General features: G+C 31.7%; 1 protein-coding gene across 1 annotated transcript; it reads right to left on the bottom strand.

Annotated features, from left to right (window-relative positions):
- Positions 1 to 3,796: 3,796 nt before the first annotated feature.
- Positions 3,797 to 11,437, bottom strand: LOC148600657 (uncharacterized). The gene has a single exon (XM_088557508.1). The coding sequence runs from the start codon at positions 10,738 to 10,740 to the stop codon at positions 9,751 to 9,753; it is 990 nt and encodes a 329-aa protein (XP_088413634.1). The 5' UTR covers positions 10,741 to 11,437; the 3' UTR covers positions 3,797 to 9,750.
- Positions 11,438 to 12,888: the final 1,451 nt, after the last annotated feature.

Genomic DNA, 12,888 nt, shown 5'->3' with positions numbered 1-12,888 from the left:
GTGTTCATTTATCAAGGTGTTTTATGTAAACCGGCATCAAATCCGAACATGACGCAAACTAGTGCACTGCAACGATGCATCGTGAATTTTGGTGTGTGCGTTTATTTAAATGCCCGTCGTAATCAGAATGATTAATTTAAAAATAAATCAAAGATATCAATATGATAATAACCATTTAGAATAATAAGTTTGTCAGTGTTAAGATACGTTTGAATTCTTTCTCCAAACTTTTCTTTTATACCATATTTTTGAAATTTTACGATTGTCTGAGGCGTAAAAATTCAAACGATCGATATAAATTGATGCAGTACATGAGTACTTTGATTTGATGTGAAGTGAAAACTTCCTTGAATTACCTCCCTTAGACCATTTTTTAGCTTCTTTCAAATTCGCTTTTTATATTAAAAATGATATTCGAAGACTTCTTTTACAACCCAAGGAAAACTTAAGTCCAACACTGTATCCAGGTTAGGCACTGAATCTGTTTTAATACTATAGGAAAAGGGGATGGGGGCGGATATTTTGGAGAAAATTAATTTTCCAAATTTTAGCCATATTTTCTCTTCTTTGTTCCCAAGCATTGACAGAAAATTATGAATCAATATTTCCCTATTACTTTACAATGAAAATTTACAAATATTAAAACATGGCCTTGTTAATTGCCCTTCTTTTTCAACCCGAGATCTTGATATCGGTAGGTCAAAGACGATATTAATCAAAGGCTGACAAGAAGTGCAATATTCAAATGGCTGTACATATTCTGTTTATCACATACATTTTTTTTACCAGTAATGGATCATTTATCATTTTTTCTTTTTTTGGACAGAAAATCATAAAAGACTAGCAGATAAATGATGTGGTGTGTTCTATTATGTTACTGCATTTGACTTGTCTCTGTGTTTATAACAGAATCACGCTTCATTATGACAGGTGATTATTGTTTATCACCAATGCAGCATAAAACGAAGAAAGAAGAAGTGCGTAGAATAAAAAAAATGATTTTTGTCTGAACGAGGTATAAAAAGTAGCTAAAAAAATTTAAAAAAAATGCTTTAGTTTATTTCCTGGCGACAAAAAGATTCGGAAATTGGAGGTATAAAGGTACCTGAAAATCATAGGTTGGTTGATTAGTGAGGGGATGCAAGGGGGTTATTTCAGCTCACGTGCTATAGGTCCATGTGGGGTATAAGGGTTAGAACTCCACCTTTTTTTTAAATTTTGATAATTTTGTCTTCTTAGTCTAATAGATTTCCCTTTAATCTGTTCCTTGTACCAATTGTTAGGCACAAAACATTTTTGTTTTGAGGGGGAGACTTGGTTTGTTACGAAAAAAATAAGATTACTCCAAATTTTTAGCCAAAAGTATTGATTGAAAAAAAATATTAATACTGTTTAATATTTCCACCATCCCTTTACAATACAGATATTCAAATACAATTTTTAACTACGACTGCTGCTGAAAAAAGAAATACTTTTCGTGTCTGAGCAAAAACTCAACATTAAATCCGAGCCCCCTTCAAAAAGAAAATGGTCTGTGTCTTACTTTCATATCAAGCCAAAGAAATGCTTCGCAGGGCAATACTTGATTAGAATGCAGAGGTCTAATCATGAACAGTTGGGCCAAAATTTTACACGCTTTCCAAGCTTGATACAGATCTCAATTTTAATAGCAATTACAGAGGAAAAGAACTTGACCACAAAGTCCCTGTTTGGCCTTTTATTGCTCAATAAATAATCAATCAAAGCCTTCCTTTCCAGGATAGGTATGTCACCTTGAGGTTCATTTATAAGATTCATTCATCTTTACTCAAGCTATTGTCTGCAAAACAGGAACATGTTTGTTTCTGATCCTTCATTCGTAATCAGTTCAAGTTGAAACCCCTAAAATCAATCCCATGCTTTCTTTAGTGGTTTAATTTCATGAAAATCAATACACTCAATGTATACTAACATGAAATATCTAAAGACAACAATAACAAAACTGACGACAGCATGATACCATTATTCCACCGCAGTCAACAATGATGAAACTGACTATAGCATGATACCATTATTCAACCGCAGACAACAATGACGAAACTAACCACAGCACGATACCATTATTCAACCGTAGACAACAATGACGAAACTAACCACAGCATGATACCATTATTCCACTGCCGACAACAATGATGAAACTAAGACAGCATGATACCATTAATCCACTACAGACGACAATGACGATCTGACGACAAGATGATACCATAATTCAACCGCAGACGACAATGACGACACTGATGAGAGCGTAGTACCATTATTCCACCACAGACAACAATGACGAAAGTGACTGTAGCATGATAGCATTATTTCACTGGCTGTACTTGTGTAATTGATACAAAAGCTGGTGTCCGCGATTGTTTAATGGTGAATTAATAGGATGTTACACCATAAAAAACCAATCAATTAATAAAACAACAAATAAAGCCTTAAGATAAGAAACCAGTACAGTAAATACAAAATCCGAAAATGAGAGAGTACATCGAAAAGGAAATTGTCGTAGACGACAATGACGAAACTGAAGACATCATGATCCCATCAATCGACGACAGACGACAATGATGAATTGATGAAAGCATGATACAATTATACAGTCGGAGACAACAATAATGAAACTGACGACAGCATGTTGCAATTATTTCACCACAGCCAACCATAACGAAACTAACTATAGCATGATACCATTATTCCACTACAGAAAACAATGACGAAACTGAAGACAGCACGATACCATTATTCCACTACAGACGACAAGGATGAACTGATGACAAGCATGATACCATTACTCCACCGCAGACGACATTGACGACACTGATGAGAGCGTAGTACCATTATTCCACCACAGACAACAATGACGAAACTGACCACAGCTTAAACCATTATTCCACCACAGACAACAATGATGAAACTGACGACATCATGATACCATTATTCCACTGCAGACGACAATGACAACAGCATGATACCATTAGTCCATCGCAGGCAACAAAGACGAAACTGACGACAGCATGATACCATTAGTCCACAGCAGTCAACAATGAAGAAACTGACGATAGCATGATACCATTATTCCACCGCAGACAACAATGACAACAACATGATACCATTAGTCCACTGCAGTCAACAATAAAGAAACTGACGATAGCATGATACCATTATTCCACCGCGGACAACAATGACAAAACTGACGAAAGCGAGATACAATTATTTCATCGCAGTCAACAATGATGAAACTGACTGTAACATGATACCATTATTCCACCACAGACGAAAATAAAGAAACTGACGACATTATGATACTATTATTCGACGGCAGACGACAATGACGAACTGACGACAGCGTGATACCATTATTCCACCGCAGTTAATCATCTATTTCAAACTTTTCTTGTTTAAAATGTTAATTAATACTAGTGAAATCGACTGGAACCCTCTTAAATAAGGCCTCCATCATGGATGTCCTTAGTAGATACCTTCTGGAAGGTATGACCTCTTTAGCAGATACAATCAGGAAGACGTGAAACATATCATCATCAGATGGTAGCGATAAATTGGACACATCTTGAGAAATCATCAACAAGACCACACTTTAACAGCCCTTCCATGGACACTAGAGTTACAGCCAAGCATAGATTACATGGCGTCATATCATTGTGTTTGAAATGCGCAAAATTAACCCCATCATGGGAATATCTTCAGAAAATGGCCAGAGACAGGCCAGTACATTAAAACTAGCCCTTAAGGGCAAACAAAAAAGAGATTTTCGTAATATATGTTTTATTTTTTTTTACACCAGCAGTCTGAATACTATTACAAGACAATTTACACAAAAAATCTCAAATGTGCTTGGATTAGAAGTAAAATTCTGGATACTTGACACAATTCAGGAACAATAACTCTTCTCTTCTAAAGTTGAATAAAATCAGACTTATTATGGAGGACTGCAATGGCTTTATAATGTTTCACAGTAATTTTGAATTGAAAGCATATTTAACAGCATAAGTTCCCACTATATAAAAACAACTTGATGATTCAAACTCGTATATTCTCAGAAACAAAATCTAACTAATTAATATTATTGGACTGGATCTGTATTGAAACTAAATAATTAAATAAGTTTTAAATCAGGTAAAATGCATGTCCATAGCCCACAAATATGAAAAAATAATTTTACTCAAGGATACTTTCTGTATTTGAAAAGATTATACTTTGATCTCTACATCAATAGATTTGTTTAGAATATTTTTTTAAGAAAATGTAAGAAACAATAAATTTTTGACAGAATTAGCTGCCCTTGAAATGTTCATTTTGTGTGCATTTCATTAAGATTATAAATCACCTTACCAAAATGCTTTGCTTTTCAAGTGCACTGTGATGTGGTGTTAAAATAAAAAAAACAAGTAATATTGACATATATTTGTTTTGCCTCATAACAATTTTTTCCAATTTAGCCAATTACCAATAATGTTTTTAAATTTGGAATTATCTACAACTGAATGAATAATTACAAATGAACACTACATGTACATGTATTTTATAAGTGTTATTAATTCAACATGCTGAAGTGCAAGTTCAAACAAATAATCAAGACACAATGTATAATACATGAAAAACCTTTCATAGCTTAATTCTACATAAACAGAAGTTCTCACTAGAGAAAATAATTCCATCTTAAAAAAAAGAATCCAAATAGTCTGCCTTTCATGCGATAATCCATATTGGCAGAGCACATAATTAAAGACTCCGTGAATCGACAAAGCCTCTTGAACGAGTCCATGTTGACAGCGTCCTGAAGATGAATATATATTCCACAGAATGTATTGGAATGTGTCACTTCTTTGATGGACATAAAATATTAGGTTTGTCATTAATATCCATATTGATCATGACATATGTTGGATTCGCCCATTATCGGAAAATCCACATTCACTAAGTGTTTAAAACCAACTTCCACCATGCCTTGGCCATCTACATGTAGATACACGAATATTGTTCTTAGTGTTTCAGAAGATAAATTATAAATCATTCTACCGTTCAATGTACATGTACATGTAATTCCATATGGTTAGGCCTCATTAGTTCTAAAATAAAAACTGGCTTTATTCATCTCAGGGAAAATCCTAACTGACCTTTTTAACAAGTCACTTGATATTTCCTATTCAATTGTCAGACTTTGGTTTGGTGGAATTGAACTATGAATAATTGATGTAAACATACTTACAGTGGATACCCAGGGGGTTCATGGGGTGATGGAAAATTTGTGTCACATATATCTTCATTAAAAATATCCAATGAGCAAATACTGACCTGAGTGCCCTTTCGGGACCCCCTTTTTAAATTTCTCAATCCAACCCTGTAAGTACATACACAAGAAAATGAAACACACACACATATATATATATATTTATACAAAAAAAAAAAAAAAAAAAAAAAAAATCAAACAAAATAAAAAAAATAAACAAATATTGTAAATGAATGAATGTGCATTCTATTCATGCCATGTACATTTATATATTGATAAAAATTACATTTAAACATAGATGATGTACTGTACACATGGTAAGTATTGAAGAAATCTCCATGCATTTACAATTAGTGAAAATGCATGTGATTTCCAGTTTATTTACTTTAAGTCAAAAATATTTCAAATTTCAAGAATAAAAAATGAGTATACATGTAACTTCAGAAGGATTTATAAATGTACAGTACATGAAGAAATGTATTTAATTTTTTTAAATGAAATTTGACATGAATATACATGTACAAGGATATCAGTTGTCAAAGTTGAAGGTGAAATGTCTTGTATAACAATTCAAATCCTGGATAAAAATAAAAATAAAGTATAATACATGTTTTTACATACTACTTCTTTTACAGTTTCATTTTAATATTTGAAAGTATTGTTTTTTAAGAGTCATTAAAAGGATGCATACATGTACATGCATTCATAATATTTATAACTACAATAAGTTATAACTATTTGTTTACAGTGCCTAAAATATTCATTGTTTTAAAGAGACTTTTAAAAGAATATACATGTATATATATATATGATATTCATGACAAATAACAAATAAATATTTTTTAAATCATTTGAGTACGACTAAATCAAAGATAGAAACATGAAAATGATAAATACAACTATAAACAGGTACAAAAACAATGAAGTGAACAGATTTTCACTGATGACACATCTAGATACATGTACATGTATTAGAAAAAAAAAAAACTTGATGAAGACCAAGACTTATTTATAAAGAAATATAAAATAATTTCCAAAAAATCAATTATTTTACTAAATAAACTAATTTAGTATCATTTCTTTTAAAGATTTTTTATTACGTTAATTACAAAATGTATTACATTTATGTAAATAAAAAAGTAAAAATGTATTAAAGATAATTAAGTCAGTAAATTAAAACATTGTTCTTAGATAAAAAGAGAAAAATTTCTGATATTTTTATGAAGATTTCTGATTAATTAAATCATTATAGATTAAACATATTTTATTTATCTCTAAATCTGAATTTGTTTAATAAATTAATATTGTCTCAGTCCATCAAGAGAAAAAAAACACTAAATCATTATAAATGCACCATTCAAACTACATGTACATGTTATAATCTTATTAGTCATAAAAATACAAACTGGCATTGTTCCTCACATGAATCATACATTAGATTTGAACCAATTATAAAATACAGGTATAGGTGTTAACATAATTACAGTGGTGGGTGCAGGGTGTAATCCCCCTTTGAATAATTTTTAATTTTTACAACCTATGGACCTTATTGAGCAAATAATAACCTGGCACCCCTCCCCTTTTTCATAATTTCTCCATCCACCCCGTTAGTGCTAAATATATAAAATCAAATACACATACATGTACATATATATATTTACAACAACTGACTTAAAAATCAACATTTTATACATGTAGCTGTACATGTACCTACATGTGAATCTATAAATTGAAGATATTTCTATTTATCATTGCATTTGCAAGTACATGTAATCACTGTTGTGGTTAATTTAATGTCCTTAGTAGTATCTTTCAATAATATACATGTAATTAATATTTCAAGAAAAAAACACAATAACAGTTATGAAATAAATCAAACTTTTAAAAAAAATATGTTCATTTTAGTTGAAGCAATGAAGACTTATAAGGATATCACATGTTGCCAAAAAAATTATATTAAATGAATTCAAATCATGACTAAAAAAATGCTACATGTACATTACATGACTGTACTTTTTTTAATTACTGTTTTAAAGAAATTTATTTTTAAAGGCCTACATGTAAATACTGGGTATGAATAAATCACTTATACATGTACATGTACTTATCTTTTACCACATTCATATCTTGATGTGGTACATGTATGGTGTTAGATATTTACACAAAGTAATACTAGTATTAAAATTTTTGATTTTAATTATTTTCAGTTTTCAAAGGAGAACATTTCATATATTTAGAAACATGAAAATGCAAATATATACAACAAAAGGCATTATTTTCAATGATGACACATCTACATGTAAATACATGTACATGTATTTGACAATCTTGATGAAGACCAACTCTGATTGATAAAAAAATATAAATTAAATTTATGAAATACATATATGAAATTTCTGTACTATTTGAAACATTTTTTAATAAGTTAATAATTATCATATTTCTGTAAATCTTATGCCAAGATAAAAGTAGAAAGTTCTGTCAAATATTGTTAAGATTTTTGAAAATGAAGTCCAAAAATTAAATCATGTATCTTTTCTTTTTATCAAGTTAATTATCATATGAACAAATATGTTTATTTATGTCTGACAATTAAGAAAAAGGTGGAAATGTCTGATATTATTAAAATTACTTTTTCTGCTCTTTACCTTTAGTAAAAGAAAAAAGCAGAAGTTCCGAATAAAAATGCTACAACTGGTACTTCATATGAGACTTACCACATAAAGTATTGAATCAGCAGGGAACCAGAAATATGGCGGGAAATCATGGTATTTCAGCTCCTCAATTGTGTGGTAATAGGGAACATCTCAAAATATCCATAGAAACAAGATGGCGGATAAACAATACGTTCAGTGCAAAACTCTCGTAGGAAAAATAAATTTCGAATTTTGTCAATCTTAGAGGTAAGGACGAGAAATAATTGTATGAAAATTGTAGTACAGAACGACATAAATAAAATGGCAAATTTATTAAAGGAAACTTATGAGTAACTTAAAAGATAATAAAAAAAAAAACTGCAAACTGGCTGAGGTGAATTCGATTATACATGTCATGTATTTGACTATCTTGATGAAGACCAAAACTGACTGATAAAAAAAAGGAAATAATTTTTTAAAAAAAATCATTCATTTAACACTGTACTCAATATGCAATTTCTGTACTTTTTGAAAGATTTTTTAATAAGAAATGAAGCCCCAAAAAATAAAAGGTATTTCTTTTCTTTTAATCCAGTTAATTATCACATGAACAAATGTATGTTATTTTTGTCTGACAATTAAGAAAAAGGGTAGAAATGTCTGATATTATTAAAATTTATTAAGATAAACAAAGCCTACATGTAAAAAATAAAACATGTTTTCTTACCTTGAAATCGAATTAATCTCAATAATTTGTTTATCTCAGTTTTGATTCTCCATCAGAAGTCAATATACAGTAAACATCCTGACCACCTTTTTCATATCAACAACAGTGAGGAGATGGGTCACTTTATCATAATGTACACACTGAGGGTAATACAACCCATCACCTCTACTGACTACAACTTCATGTTTATCTCCATCCCTTGAAATTAGTAATAAATTATGTTTGTTATAATCACACACAAAAACATTCTGGTGTTCATCCATTTTGTCTTTACCTTTAATAAAAGAAAAAAAGCACAAAAATGCTATAACTGGTACTTAATACGAGACTTACCACATTAAGTATTGAATCAGCATGGAACCATAAATATGGCGGGAAATCATAGTATTTCAGCTCTTCAATTGTAAGGTAATAGGGAACATCTCAAAATATCCACAGAAACAAGATGGCGAAAAACAATACGTTCAGTGCAAAATTCTCGTAGGAAAAATAAATTTCGAATTGTTTTAATCGTAGAGGTAAGGACGAGAAATAGTTGCATGAAAATTGTAGTACAGAACGACATAAATAAAATGGCATTTTTTTAAAGGAACTTATGAGTAACTTAAGATAATTAAAAAAAACTGCAAACTGGCTGAGGTGAATTCGAGTATACATGTCATGTATTTGACTATCTTGATGAAGACCAAAACTGACTGATAAAAAAAAAGGAAATAATTTTAAAAAAAAATCATTCATTTAACACTGTACTCAATATGCAATTTCTGTACTTTTTGAAAGATTTTTTTAATAAGTTAATAATGATCATATTTTTGTAATCTTATACCAGAATAAAAGTAAAAATTCTGTCAGATATTGTTAAGATTTCTGAAAATGGAGCCCCAAAAAATAAAAGGTGTTTCTTTTCTTTTAATCAAGTTAATTATCACATGAACAAATGTTTGTTTATTTATATCTGACAATTAAGAAAAAGATAGAAATGTCTGATATTATTAAAATTTATTAAGATAAACAAAGCCTACATGTAAACAATAAAACATGTTTTCTTACCTTGAAATCGAATTAATCTCAATAATTTGTTTATCTCAGTTTTGATTCTCCATCAAAAGTCAATATACAGTAAATATCCTGACCACCTTGTTCCCATCAACAACAGTGAGGAGATGGGTCACTTTATCATAATGTACACACTGAGGGAGACACAACCCATCACCTCCACTGACTACAACTTCATGTTTATCTCCATCCCTTGAAATTAGTAATAAATTATGTTTGTCATAATCACACACAAAAACATTCTGCTGTTCATCCATTGATATTCCATAAGGCCATGACATTGTATTGTGATCCTTGAATGTAAAGATAACTCTGAGATCAGAATCCAGGACAGTAACTGTGTTGTTGTTGTAAGGACAGGTATAACATATTCTGTTGCCATCTGTGTCTATATATGAACCACTAACAGTCTGGTCATCATGGAGTTTGTCTATTTTTTCTGTATCTATATTAATTTTTCGGATTCCTACCTCAGGTACACAGAAGTATAAATGTCCATCACTATGTGTAATTCCACTGACTTTACTCTTTATCTGAAGTGTTTTAATGATTTTACTCCTGTCTACATCTATAATGGAGATTGTTTTATGGCGAGGATTAGAAACAGCAACATGGTTCTCATTGATAACTGTTACATCACATACTGCTCCTCTTCCTCCATTAAATCTGACTGATGATTTGTGTTGACCATTACTGTGTAGTATGTTTACTACACCATTGAACCCATCAGTCAACACCAGGAGTCCATTAGGCAGCGTACAACAACCACGACACCAACCTTGATCTACTGTAAACTGTTGTTTAAGTGTCAGTTGTCTGGGGAATCTTGTCTTCACCTCTGCCTGACCCATGTTTGGTTTGTTTATGTCTATGGAGGTTGTATTTTTTTCTTTTGATACTTTAATGTCACACAGAGTTTTTATTCCAAAAATTGTGTCGTCTGCTGTGATGTTTTCATTCATTTCTATGTCTGTATTATCCATGGCTCCTTCTTCAGATAATTTGTGTAAGATTTCTTCTGATTCTTGAACTTTTTTGTCCATATGTTTTGTTGCGATGAATGTTTGGAAATTTGATGCGTGGTTCTTAATGAGTTCCTCCTGTCCCAATAATTCACCAAGTTTTCTTTTATTTGATTCCAGGATTTTTGTGGTGGCTTTGATTTCATTTACATTTTCATTTACAACTGACTCTAACTCTGATAGTGTTTTGTTTTCTAGTTTCTTTATTTGATCAATAAGACTTTGTGTTCTTCTTTTTATATTTGTTGATAATTCTTCCTTCTTTGTTTTCAATATTTTCACATTTTCTTCTCTTTCCGTGATCGCTGTCGAAAAAGTTTGATGAGTCTTTTTTAATGATATCCAAACATCTTCGAAAATGGCTGAAGATTTTACATTGTGGATCACATCATCTATAGGGAGAGTGTCCTCACATTTTTTATGATATTGCAATAAACACTTATAACAGACAACGCAATCGTGAGACCTACAGTAAAATTGATATTTGTGCTTGTGTTCTTCACAGTCAAGGTGAACTTTGTGGATAAAAGATGGTAATTTTAGGTAATCTTCATAAGGTATGGTGCTGTGGTCCCTTGTTGCTTTTTGCACTCTATGCAGCTCACTACATGTTGAACAGAGGGAATCCTTACATTGTGGACACCATGCTTCAGAAATACTGGTCTTTTCTAGTTACTGACAGAGGCTGCAGCTTTCAGATGCCATGTTTCTGTAATATAAATAAACAGAGAACTATAGGATTTATTGTTTTTTTCTTTTCTTAAAATCAGTTACGTATCTAGCTTAGTATAATCCCTTTTGAGATTTGGCACTTGGGATATTTATTGTTTTGACGGTGGTGGTCAAAGCAAAAAAAATATATCTCCAGCGCCGAATCCGTAAAGGGATTAATCTTGTTGCCATTTTTTTATCGACTTTTGAATGAGTTTAGACCTTACATACAGTGTGTTACCCATCACGGAGCGTAGTGTAGTGGGGTTACATTATCATATCTAGTTTTACCCCAAACTAGTGATCAAAATACTAAGCCTCTAGACCTGACTTTGGTTACATACATGTATATTAAGGCCCTGTTCTTCATTTCAAAAACTAATCCAGTTATGATTACATGGGACTCAGGTTAAAATCAGTTACATACAGCTAAGCTGCGAAACGTAGCTTGGAACTATTATTTTGTGATTTGGCACTGGGGATATTTGCTTTGTTTCGTTGGTGGTGGATTAAGCTTGTTATCAAATTCTTTTTATCGACTTTAGAATGAGTTTATATAAACCTTTCCTCTTTCCACTACTCCGGACTTGACTTTTTCTGAGCAAAGCAGAGGACGCTAAACCTACCAGTGCACCTGGTCCATGCTCCTATTTTTAGTGGAGTTCGAGTTGCTAATTAAATTTTGTTACTTTGTATGTATGATTTTTAGTTACTTTATGTTCTTTGTTGTGTATGTCTGGTCTTTTGATTACCGCTAGAATCTTGGGTACCTTGATTAGTATTCATAATCATATAGTGGGTTAACTCTCATGGAGCGGGTGGTCAAAATACTACGCTTCTTGACCTGACCTTGGTAACGTACATGTATATTAAGCCCCTGTTTTTCGTAACAAGAAAATCCTCAGTTGTGATTACACAGTTTAAACCTCTCGGGAATCTTACATTTAAGTACTGTCATGTCTTGATTTGGCAAAACCGCCGTAAATACGATTGTTTGGTTGTTGGGGTTTAACGTCCGAGCAGCAATATTTCAGCTATATTCAGAGGGGTTTAACGTCCGAGCAGCAATATTTCAGCTATATTCAGACAACCGTAAATACGAAGTTTGAAAATCAACAGAGTTAGTGGGGGACAAACGTTTATATGACTTACAGACATGCAATACATCAGGGATTTAAATTAGCGGTGCTCCTGGACCTTGTTTCAGACAGACGCTGTTTCTGTTCCAATTATGACGTATGTCTGCGGGTCTCACTAATTGGCGACAAGAGGTGTCAAAAAGCGACAACAAATGACTAGTCGACCAGCGCAAAGAAAGACGTACAATTGTTTATTTATGTGTTTCATTGAAAGCAAAAAGAAAATATTGTTTATAAAAAACATGAAAAGAATAATTTTTAGGTAAAAATGTGAAGATAAAAGGTTGTTTGAACTATTTTCAAAATGATAATAGCATCC

Source organism: Perna viridis, chromosome 13 (assembly GCF_037379345.1).
Source record: "Perna viridis isolate PV_CMFRI_1.1 ecotype Kerala chromosome 13, ASM3737934v1, whole genome shotgun sequence".
Classification (NCBI taxonomy): Eukaryota; Metazoa; Mollusca; class Bivalvia; order Mytilida; family Mytilidae; genus Perna; species Perna viridis.
This window is presented reverse-complemented; position numbering and strand designations above follow the sequence as displayed.

Bases quoted from the DNA above. Each gene is read 5' to 3' on its own strand.
- LOC148600657 (XM_088557508.1), bottom strand. From the start codon at position 10,740: ATGGACAAAAAAGTTCAAGAATCAGAAGAAATCTTACACAAATTATCT.